The following is a 23,105-nucleotide window of genomic DNA, read 5'->3' on the forward strand; positions in this document are numbered from 1 at the left end:
ATACAGACCTTTAAAAATGACTATTAGAAAAATTTGCCAAAAAAGGTGTACTTTTTTTTTTTTTTTTACAATAGATACTAGAAAAATTGTGAATCTCTAAGTTCTTCTTCTTCTTCTTCTTCTTCTTCTTATTATTATTATTATTATTATTATTATTATTATTATTATTATTATTATTATTATTATTATGTTTTAATATTTTTTTTTTATTTAGTTGGCCAAACTCTAACCCAGGCAAGTTAAATGTGCTGATCAGCTTGTTATTTGCCTAATAAATGACAATAAGCTACAGTTGTTAATCTATCACTTTTTTCCCTATAATTTCACATTTATAGAACATGCAAGCTCCACACGACCCAGGTCGCTCGAACCAGCGACCTGCTTGCAGCGAGGCGACAGCACTACCTATTGCGCCACTGCGTCGCCTTATAGCCTATTTATATGACCTAAAATATTTTACAAACCTCTCCAATTCAGTAATGTAATAGGTAAAGAAAAAAAAAAAAAGCTATGTTACCAAATTTCACTCACTACAAGATAAATTTGCGGATGTCACTGTGGGTATTCATGTAGTGTGCTTTTTGGTTTAGGTGAAATAATGCATTTATTCCTCTACAATTAAAGTTATAATGGCGAAATGTCCTTTCAATAAGGCTCAAGTTCATCAATTGTTGATGGTCTGATTTGCGTTCGCGTCCTGCTCAGGCGCGCCTCCATCACCATAGCAACAATAAACTTTGCCTCAGGCTTTCAGTTCGTTCTCACAGATTTGAGGACCCTCAGTCAAGGTGAGTGCGCTAAATTAACTGCAAAGGGAAATAAAATCATTACTTACTCTAAATATGTGTTCTTGTTAAGTTAAAAGGTAATCTTGGGCGCTTTATGCAGGGAGGAGAGGGATATTTTCTTTCCCAAAATAAAAGAAGCAATCTACCAATGATGACATAAAGACAGCCTGCTGATGATTGACAGACAGATATTTATTTATTTATTTATTTATTTATTATTTTATTTATGGTGACGTAGACTAACCATATTCCGTACACAACGATGTTCCGTACAGATGACCTTTTAACGTTAATCTCTGAATAAATACTTATGGGTCGTAGGCAAGCTATATATCTGTGTAATCTTTAATTCTCACTCTTTCAGCCCCAACCACAACAGAGACATTCCTACTATATGTTTACGAGTAAAATCAGTAAGTTTGCTACGTCCACCTAATGCGCTTGAAAATAGAAAGTGGGCAAGCTTAAAGTGCGAGTGTCGCCTGGGAGGGGAGACATTTAAAGCCCCGACAATATGCTTTTGCATTTAATTTATGCATCACACAGTATTCCAGTCTTTATGAAGTGAATATTATGTTATCACAAATTGTTAAATAAATTATCTTTTGTTGAATAAATGCTTTGAAATGGGGATGTTTAAACATCAATTGTGGGTAAATACCGCATGTCGCAACTCTCCGCCTGAGAGACAGGCTGCAAACGCTGTTTGGATCTTCCTTTTGCAGTAATGATGTTTATATTCATAAAAGGTCAGTCAAGTTAGCTTCAATGTGCATGAATTTATTGTTTTAATATTTTAAATTGTCATGCTGTAATAAAATAAACATGATATAAAAAGTAAATGATTTTGAAGCTATTTCATTTAAAACTTTCATAAAATAGTTATTTAATATATCATTAACTTCAAGTTAAACACAATAATAGTATATTCTGACATAAGATTTTAATAAGACTTCAAACAATGCCCATTTTTGGCAGCAAATTAAAGTTATGCGCCCTGTACGGAACACTATTTTAGTCGTGTACGGAACGGCATGCACTAAATTCCAGGGGTTTCATTACCACGACGTAAAATGGGCGTGGCTCGGTCGGTGTTTGGGAAACGCCCCCTTAAAAAAAAAACAATCCTGAGAGGTCACCGGTCATGCGCAGTACAGGTTCTTTTTTAGCGCGGTCATTTCAAACAGGATGATTATGGATAAAGAACCTACCGCGGTGGATAACGAAGGAAAAAACAATCATACAGGTTATTTTTTTGTTGTTATAATGTTATATTTTAAAGATTTCATTAGCAAGAACAGCTGACCTCGTTTTAATCCGTTTTACTGTCTCTGGGCTTTTGTACTTCCATTTTAAACCAAATAATAATGGTTGTGGTAAGGTTAACCGTGTTTTTGTAGTTTAAAATATGGTAACGTTATTCAGTCATGTTTAAACAAATAAATACCACATTTTCTGTAATAAATCGTGGTTAATTTTTCTTTCTCGATCTTAGTTTATTAACATAACTCATATTTATTTTCTATTTTTATTTAAAGTCATCATACACAAAACAACTGAGATCAGGACAGGTATCTGATGTTAACTAATATAAAAGTGATCATACATGAAACCCCTGGGATCAGGACAGGTATCTGATGTTACTGTATATAAAAGTGATCATACATGTAACCCCTGGGATCAGGACAGGTATCTGATGTTACTGTATATAATATAAAAGTGATCATACATGAAACCCCTGAGATCAGGACAGGTATCTGATGTTACTGTATATAATATAAAAGTGATCATACATGAAACCCCTGAGATCAGGACAGGTATCTGATGTTACTGTATATAAAAGTGATCATACATGAAACCCCTGAGATCAGGACAGGTATCTGATGTTACTGTATATAATATAAAAGTGATCATACATGAAACCCCTGAGATCAGGACAGGTATCTGATGTTACTGTATATAAAAGTGATCATACATGAAACCCCTGGGATCAGGACAGGTATCTGATGTTACTGTATATAAAAGTAATCATACATGAAACACCTGGGATCAGGACAGGTATCTGATGTTACTGTATATAAAAGTGATCATACATGAAACCCCTGGGATCAGGACAGGTATGTGATGTTAACGAATATAAAAGTAATTATACATGAAACCCCTGGGATCAGGACAGGTATCTGATGTTACTGTATATAAAAGTGATCATACATGAAACCCCTGAGATCAGGACAGGTATCTGATGTTACTGTATATAAAAGTGATCATACATGAAACCCCTGGGATCAGGACAGGTATCTGATGTTACTGTATATAATATAAAAGTGATCATACATGAAACACCTGGGATCAGGACAGGTATCTGATGTTAATGTATATGATATATAAAGTATTTGACACAAAAGCCGTAGGATCGGGACAGGTATCTTAAGTTATAACAGTATTAATGTAATCTGAGAGGTATCTTAAGTTAATTTGTTTAATATAACATACACTGACTTCACATGAAACACCTGCGATCAGGACAGCTATTTAGTACTGCATATAAAAGGCATTTGACACGAAACCCCTGTGAATACGTACAGGTATCTGAATCTAACGGCTGTTTTCACAATCTGCGCATGATCCGTGACCTATGCAAATTCACAGATAGGCCACGCCCACTCGATGACGTAGTAGCGGTTACGCTGTACTGAAACCCCTGGAAAAAAGTGCCTGCCTGTACGGAACACCGTTAATATCATCTTCCGTACACATGCGAAGGCGGTACTTATCCCATCTTTTCTCAAAAACCACTGGTCCAAAAGACATCAATCAAGATTTGGATTGTGCAATAGGTATTCCCCCAGAGAATGAACACACAAGCATGCTTATCTGGCTCTCAATGACGGAGGAGTGGTCGTTTGAGTGCGCTGAATAGCGAAAAGTGTACGGAACATGGTTTGTCTACGTTAGGATTTAAGGATTTATTTACTCATTAGGGACCGAGCACCGAAACGGTGCGTAGGCCCTATTGGAATTGCTCCGTTTTTTATTAGGGACCGAGCACCGAAACGGTGCGTAGGCCCTATTGGAATTGCTCCGTTTTTTATTATTATTATTATTATTATTATTATTCCGCCCCCAATCGGGGCACTTTTGAGGGTCTAAACATGCCCGAAAACTCACGAAAAATTGCACACACACCAAACCCGGTGTAAATAGCAGGTTGATATGGGTCTCGGAAGTGGGCGTGGCAAAATGACTCGACAGCGCCACCTAGAAAAATTAAACGGACGAGCCCCCGATCCACGAATCACACACATGCACGAAAATTGGCACACACCTCAAACACGCCAAAACATACGAAAAAGTCTCTTGGAGCCATATCTCAAACCCAACAGGAAGTCGGATATTTTTGACTTCCTGCGGCGAAAAAGTGGCGTTTTTGCCATTTCCAAGCGTTGTATTTTAACGAACTCCTCCTAGGGATTTTATCCGATCGTCACCAAAATTGGGTTTTGTCATCTAAAGGCCTTGGCGATGTTAAATTGCGAAGCTTTAGAGTTTTCGTCGATGGGCGTGTCCGTGGCGGCCTCGCAAACTTTGATGATTCGCCACAAAACAGGAAGTCGTTATAACTCAGGCATGCATTATCCGATCTGCTTCAAAATTCACACGCTTGATAAGAGTCCTGACCTGAACACGTTTATATGCCGATATCCAGATAAAGTTATAGCGCCACCTGCTGGCCACAGGAAATGACATGTTTTACAGTGTAACAAACTCCTCCCACAAATTTTTTCGTATCAGCACCAAATTTGGGTTGTGTTATCTGAAAGCTCTAGCGATGATATATTGTAAAGATCTAGAGTTTTCGCAGAGGGGCGTGTCCATGGCGGCATGACAAACCTCAACGCTTCGCCATGGAACAGGAAGTCCTTATAACTCAACCACACAATGTCCGATCTCCCCGAAACATCACATGGTTGATAAAAGTCCTCTCCTGAACACATCCACATGACAATATTGAAGTGGGCGTGGCAAATTGACTCGACAGCGCCACCTGCAAAAATTAATCGGACGAGCCCCTGATCTATGAATCACGCACATGCACGAAAATTGGCACACACCTTAAACACGCCAAAACATACGAAAAAGTCTCTTGGAGCCATATCTCAAACCCAACAGGAAGTCAGATATTTTTAACTTCCTGCGGCAAATAAGTGGCATTTTTGCCATTTCCAGGCTTTGTATCTTAACAAACTCCTCCTAGGGATTTTATGCTATCGACACCAAAATTGGGTTTTGTCATCTAAAGGCCTTGGCGATGTTAAATTGCGAAGCTTTAGAGGTTTTGTCGATAGCCGTGTCCGTGGCGGCCTTGCAAACTTTAACGATTCGCCACAAAACCGGAAGTCATTATAACTCAGGCATGCATTATCCGATCTGCCTCAAAATTCACATGTTTAATAAGAGTCCTGACCTGAACACGTTTACATGCCAATATCCAGATAGAGTTATAGCGCCACCAGCTGGCCACAGGAAACGACATGTTTTACATTGTAACATACTACTTCACCAAATTTTATTGTATCAGCACCAAAATTGGGTGTTGTCATCTGAAAGCTCTAGCGATGATATATTGTGAAGATCTAAAGTTTTTGCAGAGGGGCGTGTCCGTGGCGGCATGACAAACCTCAACGCTTCGCCATGGAACAGGAAGTCCTTATAACTACACCACACAATGTCTGATCTGCCTGAAACTTCACATGGTTGATGAAAGTACTCTCCCGTGCACATCTACATAATTATATTGAGTCTCTAATAGCGCCACCTGCTGGTAGAAGGTAGTTTGGCTTATAACTCAGCCACACAATGTCTGATCTGCCTGAAACTATACATGGTTGATTAAATTCCTCTCTTGAAGACATCTACATGCCAATATGGAGTCACAGTCATAGCGCCACCTGCTGGCAACGGGAAATTAAATATAACTCAGCCGAACAATGTCAGATCTGGCTGAAAAATCACATGGTGGATAAGATTCCTCTACTGAAGGCATCTACATGCCAATCTTGAGTCACAGTCAAAGCGCCACCTGCTGGCAGAATGTAGTTTGCATTATAACTCAACCACACAAAATGTGATCAGCCTGAAACTTCACATGGTTGATAAAAGTCTTCTCCTGAACACATCCACATAACAAAATTAAATCATTCATAGTGCCACCTGCTGGCAGAAGGTAGTTTGGCTTATAAATCAGCCACAAAATGACTGATCTGCCTGAAAATTCACATGGTTGATAAGAATTCTCTCCTGAAGACATCTACATGCCAATCTTGAGTCACAGTTATAGTGCCACTTGGTGACAGGAGGAAGTTTGACATAAATTTGTGATTTAAACATATCGGCTTAAATTATTACTGTTCGCTGTTCTCTGTCATCCTGAGGCCACCGGGTGGCGGTGAGCCCGGGTGCGAGGTCCCTATCATCGCTGCTTGCAGCTTTAATTATTATTATTATTAGGGACCGAGCACCGAAACGGTGCGTAGGCCCTATTGGAATTGCTCCGTTTTTTATTATTATTATTATTATTATTATTATTCCGCCCCCTATCGGGGCACTTTTGAGGGTCTAAACATGCCCGAAAACTCTAGAAAATTTGCACACACACCAAACGCGGTGTAAATAGCAGGTTGATATGGGTCTCGGAAGTGGGCGTGGCAAAATGACTCGACAGCGCCACCTAGAAAAATTAAACGGACGAGCCCCCGATACACGAATCACGCACATGCACGAAATTTGGCACACACCTCAAACATGCCAAACCATACGAAAAAGTCTCTTGGAGCCATATCTCAAACTCAACAGGAAGTCGGATATTTTTAACTTCCTGCGGCGAAAAAGTGGCGTTTTTGGCATTTCCAGGCGTTGTATTTTAACGAACTCCTCCTAGGGATTTTATCCGATCGACACCAAAATTGGGTTTTATCATCTAAAGGCCTTGGCGATGTTAAATTGCGAAGCTTTAGAGTTTTCGTCGATGGGCGTTTCCGTGGCGCCCTCGCAAACTTTGATGATTCGCCACAAAACAGGAAGTCGTTATAACTCAGGCATGCATTATCAGATCTGCCTCAAAATTCACACGCTTGATAAGCGTCCTGACCTGAACACGTTTACATGCCAATATCCAGATATAGTTATAGCGCCACCTGCTGGCCACAGGAAATGACATGATTTACGGAGTAATAAACTCCTCCCACAAATTTTTTCGTATCAGCACCAAAATTGGGTTGTGTTATCTAAAAGCTCTAGCGATGATATATTGTGAAGATCTAGAGTTTTCGCAGAGGGGCGTGTCCGTGGCGGTTTGACAAACCTCAACGCTTCGCCATGGAACAGGAAGTCCTTATAACTCAAGCACACAATGTCCGATCTGCCTGAAACTTCACATGGTTGATAAACGTCATCTCTTGAACACATCCACATAAGAATATTGAAGTGGGCGTGGCAAAATGACTCGACAGCGCCACCTAGAAAAATTAAACGGACATGCCCCCGATCCACGAATCACACACATGCACGAAAATTGGCACACACCTCTAACATGCCAAAACATACGAAAAAGTCTCTTGGAGCCATATCTCAAACCCAACAGGAAGTTGGATATTTTTGACTTCCTGCGGCGAAAAAGTGGCGTTTTTGCCATTCCCAGGCGTCGTATTTTAACGAACTCCTCCTAGGGATTTTATCCGATCGACACCAAAATTGGGTTTTGTCATCTAAAGGCCTTGGCGATGTTAAATTGCGAAGCTTTAGAGTTTTCGTCGATGGGCGTGTCCGTGGCGGCCTCGCAAACTTTGACGATTCGCCACAAAACAGGAAGTCGTTATAACTCAGGCATGCATTATCAGATCTGCCTCAAAATTCACACGTTTGATAAGAGTCCTGACCTGAACAAGTTTACATGCCAATATCCAGATACAGTTATAGCGCCACCTGCTGGCCACAGGAAATGACATGTTTTACATCGTAACAAACTCCTCCCACAAATTTTTTCGTATCAGCACCAAATTTGGGTTGTGTTATCTGAAAGCCCTAGCGATGATATATTGTGAAGATCTAGAGTTTTCGCAGAGGGGCGTGTCCGTGGTGGCATGACAAACCTCAACGCTTCGCCATGGAACAGGAAGTCCTTATAACTCAAGCACACAATGTCCGATCTGCCTGAAACTTCACATGGTTGATAAAAGTCCTCTCCTGAACACATCCTCATAACAATAATGAAGTGGGCGTGGCAAAATGACTCGACAGCGCCACCTATAAAAATTAAACGGACGAGCCCCTGATCTACGAATCACGCACATGCACGAAAATTGGTACACACCTTAAACACACCAAAACATACGAAAAGTCTCTTGGAGCCATATCTCAAACCCAACAGGAAGTCGGATATTTTTAACTTCCTGTGGCAAATAAGTGGCATTTTTGCCATTTTCAGGCTTTGTATCCTAACGAACTCCTTCTAGGGATTTTTTGCTATCGACACCAAAATTGGGTTTTGTCATCTAAAGGCCTTGGCGATGTTAAATTGCGAAGCTTAAGAGTTTTCATCGATTGGTGTGTCCGTGGCGGCCTCGCAAACTTTAACGATTCGCAACAAAACAGGAAGTCGTTATAACTCAGGCATGCATTATCCGATCTGCCTCAAAATTCACACGTTTGATAAGAGTCCAGACCAGAACAAGTTTACATGCCGATATCCAGATACAGTTATAGCGCCACCTGCTGGCCACAGAAAATGTCATGATTTACAAAGTAATAAACTCCTCCCACAAATTTTTTCATATAAGCACCAAATTTGGTTGGTTGTGTATCTGAAAGCTCATGCGATGATATATTGTGAAGATCTAGAGTTTTCGCAGAGGGGCGTGTCTGTGGTGGCATGACAAACCTCAACGCTTCGCCATGAAAAAGGAAGTCCTTATAACTCAACCACACAATGTATGATCTGCCTGAAACTTTACATGGTTGATTAAATTCCTCTCCTGAAGACATCTAAATGCCAATATTGAGTCAGTCATAGCGCCACCTAGTGACAGAAGGTAGTTTTGCTTATAACTCAGCCACACAATGTCCAATCAGCCTGAAACTTCACAGGGTTGATAAAAGTCCTTTCCTAAACACATCTACATGCCAATATTGAGTAACAGTCATAGCGCCACCTGCTGGCAACAGGTAGTTTGGCTTATAACTCAGCCACACAATGTCCGATCTGCCTGAAACTTCACATGGTTGATAAATGTCTTCTCCTGAACACATCTACATAACAATATTGAGTCAGTTATAGCGCCACCTGCTGGCAGAAGGTAGTTTGGCTTATAACTCAGCCACACAATGTCAGAACTGCTTGAAACTTATCATAGTTGATAAAATTATTCTCCTGAAGACATCTACATGACAAAACTGAGTCACAGTCATAGCGCCACCTGCTGACAGGAGGAAGTTTGGCATAAATCTGTGGATTTCTCAGGTTTTTTATATATATCAGCTTAAATTGTTATTGTTTACTGTTCTCTGTCATCCTGAGGCCACCGGGAGGCGGTGAGCACGGGTGCGAGGTCCCTATCATCGCTGCTTGCAGCTTTAATTAGGGACCGAGCACCGAAACGGTGCGTAGGCCCTATTGGAATTGCTCCGTTTATTATTATTATTATTATTATTATTATTCTTCTCTCCAATGAATCGCGATTTAGAGGGGCTAAACATGCCCGAAAACTCACGCAACTTTGCACACGCCTCAGAAGTGGCGAAAATTTACGTTTGTTATGGGCTTCGGAAGTGGGCGTGGCAAAATGACTCGACAGCGCCACCTAGAAAAATTAAACGGACGAGCCCCCGATCCACGAATCACACACACGCACGACAATTGGCACACACCTCAAACACACCAAAACATACGAAAAAGTCTCTTGGAGCCATATCTCAAACCCAACAGGAAGTCGGATATTTTTAACTTCCTGCGACGAAAAAGTGGCGTTTTTGCCATTTCCAGGCGTCGTATTTTAACGAACTCCTCCTAGGGATTTTATCCGATCGACACCAAAATTGGGTTTTGTCATCTAAAGGCCTTGGCGATGTTAAATTGCGAAGGATTAGAGTTTTCGTCGATGGGCGTGTCCATGGCGGCCTCGCAAACTTTGACGATTCGCCACGAAACAGGAAGCCTTTATAACTCAGGCATGCAATATCCGATCTGCCTCAAAATTCACACGTTTGATAAGAGTCCTGACCTGAACACATTTACATGCCGATATCCAGATACAGTTATGGCGCCACCTGCTGGCCACAGGAAATGACATGATTTACGGAGTAACAAACTCCTCCCACAAATTTTATCGTATCAGCACCAAAATTGGGTAGTGTTATCTGAAAGCTCTAGCGATGTTATATTGTGAAGATCTAGAGTTTTTGCAGAGGGGCGTGTCCGTGGCGGCATGACAAACCTCAACGCTTCGCCATGGAACAGGAAGGCTTTATAACTCAACCACACAATGTCCAATCTGCCTAAAACTTCACATGGTTGATAAAAGTCCTCTTCTGAACACATCTACATAACAATATTGAAGTGGGCGTGGCAAATAGACTCGACAGCGCCACCTACAAAAATTAATCGGACAAGCCCCTGATGTACGAATCACTCACATGCACGAAAATTGGCACACACCTCAAACATGCCGAAACATACGAAAAAGTCTCTTGGTGCCATATCTCAAACTCAACAGGAAGTCGGATATTTTTAACTTCCTGCTGAAAAAAAAGAGGCATTTTTGCCATTTCCAGGCGTTGTATTTTAACAAACTCCTCCTAGGGATTTTATCCGATGAACACCAAAATTTGGTTTTGTCATGTAAAGGCCTTGGTGATGTTAAATTGCGAAGATTTAGAGTTTTCGCTGAGGGGTGTGTCCGTGGTGGCATGACAAACCTCAACGCTTCGCCATTGACCAGGAAGTTCTTATAACTCAACCACACAATGTCCGATCTGCCTGAAACTTCACATGGTTGAATAAATTCCTCTCCTGAACACATCCACATAACAATATCGAGTCAGTCATAGCGCTACCTGCTGGCAACCGGAAGTTTGGCTTATAACTCAGCCACACAATGCCTGACCTGCCTGAAAATTCACATAGTTGATTAAAATCCTCTCCTGAAGAAATCCACAAGCCAATATTGAGACACAGTCATAGTGCCACCTGCTGGCAGAAGGTAGTTTGGCTTATAACTCAGACACACAATGTCTGATCTGCCTGAAACTTCACATGGTTGATAAAAGTCCTCTCCTGAATACAACTAGATGCCAATATTGAGTCACAGTCATAGCGCCACCTGCTGACAGAAGGAATTTTGGCTTATAACTCAGCCACACAATGTCTTATCTGCATGAAACTACACATGGTTGAATAAATTCCTCTTCTGAAGACATTTAAATGTCAATATTGATTGACAGTCATAGTGCCACCTGCTGGCAACCAGAAGTTTGGCTTATAACTAAGTTAAACAATATTCGTCTGCCTGAAAATTTACATGGTTGATAAGATTCCTTTATTGAAGGCATCTACGTGCCAATCTTGACTCACAGTCTTAGCGCAATCTGCTGACAGGAGGAAGTTTGGCATAAATCTGTGATTTTCTCAGGTTTTTTATATATATATTGGCTTAAATTATTTTTGTTCGCTGTTCTCTGTCATCCTGAGGCCACCGGGCGGCGGTGAGCCCGGGTGCGAGGTCCCTATCATCGCTGCTTGCAGCTTTAATTATTATTATTATTATTATTCCGCCCCCTTTCGGGGCACTTTTGAGGGTCTAAACATGCCCAAAAACTCATGAAAATTTGCAAACACACCAAACCCGGTGTAAATAGCAGGTTGATATGGGTCTCGGAAGTGGGCGTGGCAAAATGACTCGACAGCGCCACCTAGAAAAATTAAACGGACGAGCCCCCGATCCACCAATCACACACAAGCACGAAAATTGGCACACACCTCAAACATGCCAAAACATACGAAAAAGTCTCTTGGAGCCATATTTCAAACCCAACAGGAAGTCGGATATTTTTGACTTCCTGCGGCGAAAAAGTGGCGTTTTTGCCATTTCCAAGCGTTGTATTTTAACGAACTCCTCCTAGGGATTTTATCCGATCAACACCAAAATTGGGTTTTGTCATCTAAAGGCCTTGGCGATGTTAAATTGCGAAGCTTTAGAGTTTTCGTCGATGGGCGTGTCCGTGGCGGCCTCGCAAACTTTGACAATTCGCCACAAAACAGGTAGTCGTTATAACTCGGGCATGCATTATCAGATCTGCCTCAAAATTCACACGCTTGATAAGAGTCCTGACCTGAACACATTTACATGCCAATATCCAGATACAGTTATAGCGCCACCTGCTGGCCACAGGAAATGACATGTTTTACAGTGTAACAAACTCCTCCCACAAATTTTTTCGTATCAGCACCAAATTTGGGTTGTGTTATCTGAAAGCTCTAGCGATGATATATTGTGAAGATCTAAAGTTTTCGGAGAGGGGCGTGTCCGTGGCGCCATGACAAACCTCAACGCTTCGCCATGGAACAGGAAGTCCTTATAACTCAACCACATAAAGTCCGATCTGCCTGAATTTTCATATGGTTGATAAAAGTCCTCCCCTGAACACATCCTTATAACAATAATGAAGTGGGCGTGGCAAAAGGGCTCGACAGCGCCACCTAGAAAAATTAAACGGACGAGCCCCTGATCTACGAATCACGCACATGCACGAAAATTGGCACACCCCTCAAACACACCAAAACATACGAAAAAGTCTCTTGGAGCCATATCTCAAACCCAACAGGAAGTCGGATATTTTTAACTTCCTGCGGCAAATAAGTGGCATTTTTGCCATTTCCAGGCTTTGTATCTTAACGAACTCCTCCTAGGGATTTTATCCTATCGACACCAAAATTGGGTTTTGTCATCTAAAGGCCTTGGCGATGTTAAATTGCGAAGCTTTAAAAGTTTTGTCGATGGGCGTGTCCGTGGCGGCCTCGCAAACTTTGACGATTCGCCACAAAACCGGAAGTCATTATAACTCTGGCATGCATTATCCGATCTGCCTCAAAATTCACACATTTAATAACAGTCCTGACCTGAACACGTTTACATGCCAATATCCAGATACAGTAATAGCGCCACCTGCTGGCCACAGAAAATGTCATGATTTACAGAGTAATAAACTCCTCCCACAAATTTTTTCGTATCAGCACCAAATTTGGTTGATTGTTATCTGAAAGCTCTATCGTTGATATATTGTGAAGATCTAGAGTTTTTGCAGAGGGTCGACTTTGTGGTGGCATGACAAACCTCAACGCTTCGCCATGGAACAGGAAGTCCTTATAACTTAACCACACAATGTCCGATCAGCCTGAAACTTCACATGATTGATTAAATTCCACTCCTGAAGAAATCTACATTGCAATATTTATTCACAGTCACAGCGCCACCTACTGACAGAAGGAAGTTTGGCATAAATCTGTGATTTTCTCAGGTTTTTTATATATATCGGCTTAAGATATTATTGTTTACTGTTTTCTGTCATCCTGAGGCCACCGGGCGGCGGTGAGCCCGGGTGCGAGGTCCCTATCATCGCTGCTTGCAGCTTTAATTTATTTTTATTTTTATATTTACATATTTATACTTTTATTTATTTATTGTTTTGCAGGTTTCGTCCTGCATAGAAATAGACAGGGTAAAGAAAAAAAAGTTTGTTCTTAGTTTTTTTTTTAAATCACCATACTTCCCCAGTATTACACTTTATATATATATATATATATATATATATATATATATATATATATATTTTTTTTTCATTTATTTTTAATTTTTTTTTATAAGTTTTATATTTGAAGGTACAAAGTAGTCATTAATTAAACTTCCAGGACCACAAACATTTGAACTTTGGATGAAGTCATCTTCAAAATGATTGAGAGGGGTCTGGATGCAGACCTGGTGCAGTGCAATCTGAGCTGCATCCTATGCTTTTTAATGCACTCACCTAACCCCACCCCTAACCCGACCCGTCACAGTGATGTCACTCACTCCATTGAGTGCCTTCTCGAGTGATGCAATCTCAGCTTGCATCATAAAGGCTGCATCCATAACATTGAAATGATTGTTTTCTTTTTTCTTTTTTGACATTTGAGTGAAAAGTTTTTACATAGGGAATTTGGAGAAGTTTTATCTCTTCATAATTCAAATAATACTGTGAACAGCCAGAAAAAAAACATTCACAATATTTGTAGAATAAAATATACTGCTAAAAAATAAATAAAGGGAACGCTTGGACTTACATTGTGTTTTTTAAGTGTTTCCTTTATTATTTTGTTTTTTTTTTAGCAGTAAACAGTGCTCAGTATGATTAAGTGCACCCTATTTTGAAAATGAATAATTTTTATCCATTTCTCAGTCAATATAGGCAATGTTTTTGGTGCATTTAAACAAAACAGATTTATTAAATTGATATATTTAATAAAATAATAGTTTAGATTGAAAGTTAATAAAACAATTACAACCTACAAAATTACAAGTAAATGTTTCATTAATTAATTAATTTTTTTGCTTCTTTTAATTTTTTCCCTCTTTTTAACATTTGTTTTTAATATTTTTCTGTAACATATATATTTGGGTATACTAGTTTTTGGACCATTATCGTAAGTTATTTTGTTTGATAAGCTGCAGATTTGGCTTCAGTACTGACTAATTTAATATATATGCACAAATATGATATTGTATAGCTTCCTATTAAAATATGAATTTAAAAGAAAGATATGTGTGAGGTGTACTTATATTCTGAGCACTGTAGATTTGGTGTAAGCACTGATGAAGTGGAGATTAGAGACTTAAATAAACTGGCATAAACATTATATAAATAGATTTATAATAACACATCTTTTTGACAGAACTGTCTTTAAAATTTGTGTTATAACTGAAATATACAGACACAAAAGCTTTTTTTCTTCTCATTTTTCAAATAGGGCTGACGATTCCAAATTGACATGTGCATGAAAAAACCTGCTGAGCCTCACCTTAAAAAATTGCATCTAAGTAAAATATCCAGTTTAACTAGACTTAAATACATTATGTTAACTATTAATGTGCCATTAAAGGATACCATTCTGGTATTGTATACGACAAGCATCACCAATCTCGGTCCTGGAGGGCCGGTGTCCCTGCAGGGTTTAGCTCCAACTTGCTTCAATACACCTGCCTGGATGTTTTAAGTATGCATAGTAAGACCTTGATTAGGTGTTCAGATGTGTTTGATTTTACGGCTGGACCTAAGATCTGCAGGACACCGGCCCTCCAGGAACAAGTTTGGTGAGCCCTGGTATACGGTATCTGCAGTGTAAAACCTGGGTGTCTGTAAATGTTGAAAAATGTCTTATTTGAACATCCTAGACATTCCCAAAAATGACAGAAAACAAAGAGTCTCGTCCTATGGAAGTCAACGGCGCATAAGGGGAAACTGATCCTAAGTCAGAAGTATGACGTGTCCATGGAAGAGAAACAAAGCTTTAAGTTTGAGGAGGAAAACACTGGGTCACCTCATGAAAAAGAGAAAGATGATATAAGGAACCCACTCATATCCTCACATGTGGACCTAGAAGTAAAACCACCACTAACCACTATAAAAACTGGTATGATGAGAGTGTTTGTGTGTGAGATTAACAGATTGACCTTTTACAACCACATATGGTTTTAATGTACTGATAAGTAGGATTTTTCCATTGTATGTCTTCCTAAATGTACTGTAGGTGTGATTAAACACAGAAGACTCAGATTGCGAAAGATAAAAAACATTGAACATGCATTACCAACTGATGTACCCGCCCCAGTCCAAACTGCTGTGAGTAAACGATTTAATATTTAGTGTGTGTGTGTGTGTGTGTGTGTGTGTGTGTGTGTGTGTGTGTGTGTGTGTGTGTGTGTGTGTGTGTGTGTGTGTGTGTGTGTGTGTGTGTGTGTGTGTGTGTGTGTGTGTGTGTCTGTGTCTGTGTGTCTGTGTGTCTGTGTGTGTCTGTGTGTGTCTGTGTCTGTGTGTGTCTGTGTCTGTGTGTGTCTGTGTCTGTGTTTATGTGTAAGAGAGAGAGAGAGACCCTGGACTACAAAATCATAAGTCATCAGTGTCAGTTTTTTTAAGTTGTCTAAATTAAGCTGTTAGCAATGCATATTAGGCTAAGGCTACTAATCAAAATGTGAGTTTGTATATATTTCCAGGACATTCACTACATTTTTTTCATCAAACATGATTAATGATGTGTGGCATTAAAGAAAAATCAATAATTTTGACCTGTACTTTTGCCAAAACATATACAATTGAAATCAGAATTATTAGCCCCCCTGAAGTTTTAGCCTGTTTATTTTTCCCCCCAATTTCTGTTTAACGGAGAGAAGATTTTTTCAACACATTTCTAAGTGTAATGGTTTTAATAACTCATCTCTATAAACTGATTTTTTTTATCTATGACATTATGACAGTAAATAATATTTTACTAGATATTTTTCAAGACACTTCTATACAGCTTAAAATGACATTTAAAGGATTAACTAGGTTAATTAGGCTAACTAGGCATGTTAGAGTAATTAGGCAAGTTACTGAATATCGATGGTTTGTTCTGTACAGTCGAAAAAAAAAATGGCTTAAAGGGGCTAATAATTTTAACCTTAAAATAGTTCATAAAAAATTAAAAACTGCTTTTATTCCAGCCAAAATAGGACAAATGAAACTTTATACAGAAGAAATAAAATTATCAGATATACTGTGAAAATTTCCTTGCTCTGCTAAACATCATTTTGGAAATATTAAAAAAAAAAGAAATAAAATCAAAGGGGTGCTAATAATTCTGACTTCAACTGTATCCACGCAACATACTGCAAGACCAGGGTCATTTGTTTATTTATTATTATTTCTTTTAAACAATTTGAAATGTAATACTACACACAAAATGACAAAAAAAACTTATAAATAAATATTTGATTTGTTAAGTCAGTTTTACTGAACATGCTTTGTTATGTGGATGTCAGTTCATGTTGCACATGTCTGTAGTTTTGCTATAAACAATTTTGACTCTCTCTCTCTTTCTCTCGCTCTCTCTCTCTCTCTCTCTCTCTTGGATATCAGGGAAACGCTCTGTGATACTGTCAAATGAAGCCCAGAAGGAGAAAGTTTAACTGGTCAGAGCTTTTAAAGATGAGCGCAGAGCAGCTCTTGATTCCCGACACAAATACCTCATCTCTGTCATTGCAGAGGCGATCAGCCTGGCAGACATGGAAGTCGAGGGAGCTATGATCGCGGATGATAAGGTGTGTAAAATATGATACTGTTGACTAGAAGTGCACATCATATCACCAAAAAATTACATTATTACAATAATAGTATATGAAATATACTGTACATATTGCAGTTGTGTGAAGTGAAGTTTTATTAACTAATTTTCGAGAGATGATTAATCGTGGCTGGCGTAATCAACGATAATGCAATCAGATTGATCCAAGCCTACAATAAATAAACCAATTCCTACTGCTTTCGTTTTGGAAGAATCCCTCCTCCACCCCATCTCCTCCTTTTTCTCCTTTTCCAGGGGGAGCTTTTGAGACCTACCTGATCTCGGACCCCCTTATATGCTAATTGACCAGACGGGAGCCCTGGGCTCAATTATCTCCAAGCTTAGGGTTCTCTCCCAGGACAGAATGCCAAACCTGCAAATAAAGTCAAGCAATATCTAAATGTGAACTCTTGACATGACATTTATTTTATGTGTTGTTTGTTGATATAAATTTGACCAATCAGATGGGGCCTATATCCCCAGTAGTTGCTGTTCTGTTATTGCCTGGAGCAACCCAAAGGTGACTCTAGAGCTGAAAATACATACTAATGGTGGGAATTAAGAGGAGAGAGGAAAAATACAACGCCAATAAGAGTCACTCATTTTTTAAAGGGCTCTATTTTGACGGTCCATGCGCAAAGCGCAAAACGCAGGGCGCAAACACTTTCAAGGCATGTCAGAATGCATTTTTGCTAATATAAGGACGGAAAAATCCGCTTTGCGCCGTGGCACAAGGTCTAAAAGGGTTGAGCTTATTTTCTTAATGAGTTAAAGGTGTGTTTTGAGAATAAACCAATCAGAGTCTCATCCCCCAACTGAGCATTTCACTAGTAAGAAAACAGTTAAACAGAGCATCTGCAGTGCGAGAATGAGAGATAAATGATCTACTTTGCTCTCGTGGATAGAGAAACCTTTACGCACAGACATCAATAAGCCTAAAAATAATTAATTTAGTTTGTTAAGCGCAAATATTTGTTTCAAAACTATTTCTTAATTCTAAAAATATCTATACCAGTTTAGTTTTATATTACTTTTTTTAAATAGCATTTTTTCTCATCAAATATTATAATGTTAGAAATATCGTTATCGCAACACTTCACAACAATATTGCATACTTTGTGCATCCCTACTGTTGACATTCTCAATACCACAAAAACATTCACTGTGTGCGTATAAATGTGTGAACTTTGATTCTGCAGTTCTACATGATCGAGGAATTCTTCTCAGCCAATGGCTCAAAAAGTCTCATGTTGTTCTACCAAGCTACTGAATCGGTAAAACCTACTACTTGACTGCCAAATATCCTAAAAGCGTTTGCCTGTTTTACCACAAACAAGTCAATTTCTTCCTGTATTTCACTGTAGTCCAATTCTGGGAACGACACCTCTTTTTTTTTTTTTTTTTTATAGCGCTTTTACAATGTAAATTGTGTCAAAGCAGCTTAACATAGAAGTTCTAGTAAATGTAAACTGTGTCAGTCCAGTTTTCAGAGTTGAAGTTCAGTTTAGTTTAGTTCAGTGTGGTTTAAATTTCACTGCTGAAAGTCCAAACACTGAAGAGCAAATCCATTGATGCGCAGCTCCACAACTCCCAAACTGAGCATGCCAGTGACGAGGAGCATTAATCACAAAAACACAATTAACACACTGCTGCTTTCAATCAATCAAATTGCATTGTGCCGTTATTCATTATTATTATTGGCATGTCAGGGGCAAAGGTGAGCTCGGCTATTACAGGTACTCCTCTAATTAAAACCTAACACTACCATTAAAGTGAGGTCAGCGAACTGTCTATAAATCCTTTAAATACTCCTGAGAAAAACAAGTATTTCCAAAAAAAACCTAAACTAAAATTGATTTAACTGGAGCACTAAATTGTTTTATTAATGATTTCTGAAGAATCATGTGACATTGAAGCCTGAAATGATGAGGAAACAGGTTGTTCCAGTCATACAATTAATGCATTTTAAGTAGCTTCAGATGGACAGCATGTTCTAAATGGCGAGTGACTAAGTACTAGATACGTATGCCTGTTGCTTGGGAGAAAAACAATGAACCGCATTACTCTTTACTGATTGCAGGCTCTTACCGGACAGTGTTTGTTTTTCTTGAAAAATCACAGACAAGGCCATAACCACTACAAACATATCCCAGGTCAGTGTGTGTGCGTGTGTGTGTGTGTGTTTATGACTGTGACTGGCCATGTTGGTACCATCAATGAGTATTTGATTGTCTTACAGTATGTCTTTCTCTGCAGGAGGTGAATTTTGGAATGCTTGACTGCTCAGAGTATCCTGCACAATCTGGAGTTTCTTTTTACTCAAGTCATGAACCAAGCCCTCAAGTCGCAGGAGGTATATTATATGATTCAGTGAATTTCAAAAATTATGCTTGGGAAATCATTAAAGGCTCCATTTACTACTGCTATTAAGATGAGTTTCTGTCAATCCAGTTACTGATGTAAGAGACGTTAAATGCAGGTGTAAACTGGCTCTTAATGGTTCATTCATCGACATGGGGTTCTTCATTCAATAGTACTCGTAAATCACACTGAGTGCTTTTGCAGAAGTGATGTGGAGCATGATGGAATCTAAACACAAGTGGTCATGAGATGCATTTCAATGCATGTTAATCACTTGTGATCAGATTACTGTCAACACGTTTTAGTACCAGATTGGTATAACATATACACTCACCGGCCACTTTATTAGGTACACCTGTCCCACTGCTATATGTGTTGGCTTGCACTGAGTCACAGTTTTTAAAGTTTAATTTCAAACGGTTTATTTTATTTTGAAGATCTGAGGTGAACTATCTGCTGCTGCTTTCAGTAGTATGGTAATAAATGTCATGTAAAAGGGCATTCAAACTCACATTATTAGCATTTTACCTCGAATAAAGCACACGAGGTGAACCTGAGGTTTACCTGATTCTAAAATATAAATTTCAGCTATTGGTTAGGATAAAAGCTCCTTTTGATATGGAAATTATTCCTTCTTTATCGCATGCGGTTGCTTTTATATAGAAGACGATTTAAATTAGCGTTTAGACTCGATAGTCAGTTCAGCTGCTTTTGGTCCTCAATCATTTGTCGTTGTCATTGATCCTCGAATGCAATACCGAGTTCAACCACTGGGTGTCAAACCAACACACTGCACCTTTATATTATCTCCTCTTTTACTCACCATTCACTCAAAACCTTCAAGTTTCTTTTTTCTGCTGGGCACAAAAAAAACATATCTGGTTGCTGGTACCAGCTAACATCCAAAGTATTTTATTTTCCTGCTATAGCAGTTGATGGGTCCCAGCAGCTAGTAGTTTTCTAATTATCACCTTTAGTATTGAACAGAAGAAAGAAACTCATAATGAGGGAAAATACATGATGAGATCATTTTCATTTTTGGGTGAACTGTCTCTTTACACAGTATTAGGCTTTAACCTCCAAACATGAATTTATTTTACTTTCAATGTTTGCCTTGTTTTCTATCTTCCTCTTAAGGCACAAATGAAGATCCGGTCACTGTTAGACTTTGAATGGCAGAAGCAGTCCCGTTTCTACTTTATAGATGACACAGACAGATGCATAATTTAAATCACAGATGTGGAGTTTGATTACTGTAATGAGCATCTGGGCTGCACTGATCGTCTTGTGATTACTCCCCTTACTGACAGGCCAGTATAAATACATTCAAGATGCCGGGATCATAATAAATACTGGGTGTGTTCACATTTGTTGGGTTTGGTTTGATTAAATCAATTGCTCTATTTAGCTCATTTCATTTGAATGAATGTGAACATTGCCTAAGGGTGCACTGAGCATGCGTACCAAGGCAGATTGAACTTTTTTGTAGAGTTTTTTCTGAAATTATTTGCTATTAAAATCAAGCATCTTTCAGCAATTCAAAGAGTTAGCTTTAGCATGTCTTATCTTTCTTTTTTTCTCCAGGTTATTCTCATACTGCCTGTAACATTGCCTATACATACTGTATATAATATTTAGGTCTGGACTCTGTTGAGGCCATTCCATTACTCTCTTTGTTTCATCAACTGATTTTCTCTCCAAATTACATTAGATTTTACATAATTTTTGCAAATTGCTCTACATTTTTCTGTCCATTACATTAGCAGTTTGTTTGGGATCATTATCATGCTGAAAAATAAAACTCATATTCATATTAGGGGCTTTCTAGTAGGATGTACATGACAAAGTAAAGCCTGCCTGTGCTTTTTATAGAGTCAATCTAGGGCCATATATACTTGCAACATGAAAGTTTTGCAAACAAAAAATAAAATATTGAACAAAAAAATTGTAAAATAATGCAAATCTCAAAAAAATCACAAAGGGAAAATTGAGTTTTGAGAAATAAAAGGAATTTTGCAAACAAAAATAAAGAACTGCAGGTAAAAATCAAGCAATGCAAAAAAAAAAAAAAAAAAAAATTTGCAACTTTTTAAAAAATATTCATATATTAGCTAAATATATATTTTTTCATTATTGCCTTTACAAAACCTCTCTAGTCAATTGCAATGCTCATTTTGATTTGCGAGTTTTACTGTTTGACCATTTAAACAGCCCCCCCAAAAACAGGTTCAGGTATTTTACTTAATCTCGATTCGATTTATGACAGCGATTCATGGCTGATTTCCTTTGCGTCACGATGTCACCAGCTGAGGATGTTGCTTCATAAGAAGCAGGTCCGGGCATTAGTTCCTGTGACTCTGCCCCCTTGTCAAATCAGGGCCAGAAAGTAAAACACACTGAAATGTGTAGTGTAAAAAGAAAACAGCATCGCAAACTCATGGTTGACTGAAAAGCAAATCAAAATAAGCATTGCAATTGACTTGAGAGATTGGGAGGTTTTGTAAAGGCAATACTGGAAAAATATTTTTTTTAATTTATGTGTATTTAAAAAAATGCAAATAATACATTGTTTTTGCACTGCTTGATTTTTATTTGCAGTTTATTTTTGTTTTTAAAATTCCTTTTTATTTCTCAAAACTTGCATTATTTGACTTATATAGTATGTATATATATATATGTATATATAAATATATGTATATATATATGTATATGTATATATATATATAGTTATATATATATATATATATATATATATATATATATATATATATATATATATATATATATATATATATATATATATATATAGTTATATATATATAGTTATATATATATATATATATATATATATATATATATATATATATATATATATATATATATATATATATATATATATATAACTACCGGTTTAAGAATTTGGTACATACTTTCTGGATTCTCTTTGCTTGAACTGAATTGATCTTATCCTGTTTACATGAAATGAGCCTGCTCCCTAGCAGGTTTGAGCTACCAGAACTGTTGCTATGACAACATCTCTTAGATCAGTTTTGAAGAACAAAACAATCCTGGATCGTGTGAAATCGTCAATAAACTAAATCCAGCTAATGAATAGTCCACTTACGAAAAACGGGCCCCAAGAAGGAAACTCTAGTATTCTCATTCATTCTTCCATCGTTTTTAACTATTTCTTTCATATGTCTTAAACAATTAGACCCAAAAATCCTGTATTTTCTGGCTGTATTTTATTTAAGACAACGAGAAGTAATATATAATGTCATTATACTCCCACTAAAACATTAAATGTAACTGCTGTTGTTGGGGAACTCATTGTGTCTTGATAAATTTCTGATGAATGTATCACTCTCATTTATTTGCTGATTTGAGTGATTTCAGTATTATTATTATTATTATTATTATCTGTTGTATTATTACCCATACCTGTGGCATTATTATCAGGTATGTGTGCTTTGGTAAATAAAAAATAATTTTGTGTAAATGCATTTAGAGATGAGAAGATAAATTAGGAGAGCAGCATTAATGTCACAATG

The 23,105-nt window shown here is 38.2% G+C and overlaps 1 protein-coding gene across 5 annotated transcripts; it reads left to right on the forward strand.

Annotated features, from left to right (window-relative positions):
• The first annotated feature begins 723 nt into the window (after nt 1-723).
• LOC110438357 (dynein axonemal heavy chain 5) lies at nt 724-22,138 on the forward strand. Of its 5 annotated transcripts, none has more exons than XR_015525338.1 (8): nt 724-788; nt 15,266-15,504; nt 15,622-15,713; nt 16,989-17,170; nt 18,393-18,467; nt 19,274-19,346; nt 19,433-19,890; nt 20,102-22,138. XR_015525338.1 is itself a non-coding variant. In XM_087310184.1 (8 exons), exons 4-8 carry the CDS (start codon nt 17,135-17,137, stop codon nt 20,724-20,726), a joined length of 333 nt encoding a protein of 110 aa, XP_087166310.1. In that variant the 5' UTR covers nt 724-788; nt 15,266-15,504; nt 15,622-15,713; nt 16,989-17,134; the 3' UTR covers nt 20,727-21,520. The 5 variants fall into 5 exon arrangements, 1 of the variants encoding a protein (XP_087166310.1); XM_087310184.1 differs by having other exon boundaries at nt 19,433-19,546; nt 20,692-21,520; XR_015525341.1 differs by lacking the exon at nt 724-788 and having other exon boundaries at nt 15,366-15,504; nt 16,989-17,041; nt 17,115-17,170; nt 19,450-19,546; nt 20,692-21,520.
• Nucleotides 22,139-23,105: the final 967 nt, after the last annotated feature.

The sequence above is a fragment of the Danio rerio genome, chromosome 24 (genome assembly GCF_052040795.2).
Source record: "Danio rerio strain M-AB ecotype USA chromosome 24, GRCz13ab, whole genome shotgun sequence".
In the NCBI taxonomy this organism is placed as follows: domain Eukaryota; kingdom Metazoa; phylum Chordata; class Actinopteri; order Cypriniformes; family Danionidae; genus Danio; species Danio rerio.

Bases quoted from the DNA above. Each gene is read 5' to 3' on its own strand.
- LOC110438357 (XM_087310184.1), top strand. From the start codon at position 17,135: ATGGAAGTCGAGGGAGCTATGATCGCGGATGATAAG. The intron at 17,171-18,392 runs GTGTGTAAAATA...TTGATTCTGCAG, and splicing joins CTATGATCGCGGATGATAAG to TTCTACATGATCGAGGAATT. The intron at 18,468-19,273 runs GTAAAACCTACT...TACTGATTGCAG, and splicing joins TCTACCAAGCTACTGAATCG to GCTCTTACCGGACAGTGTTT.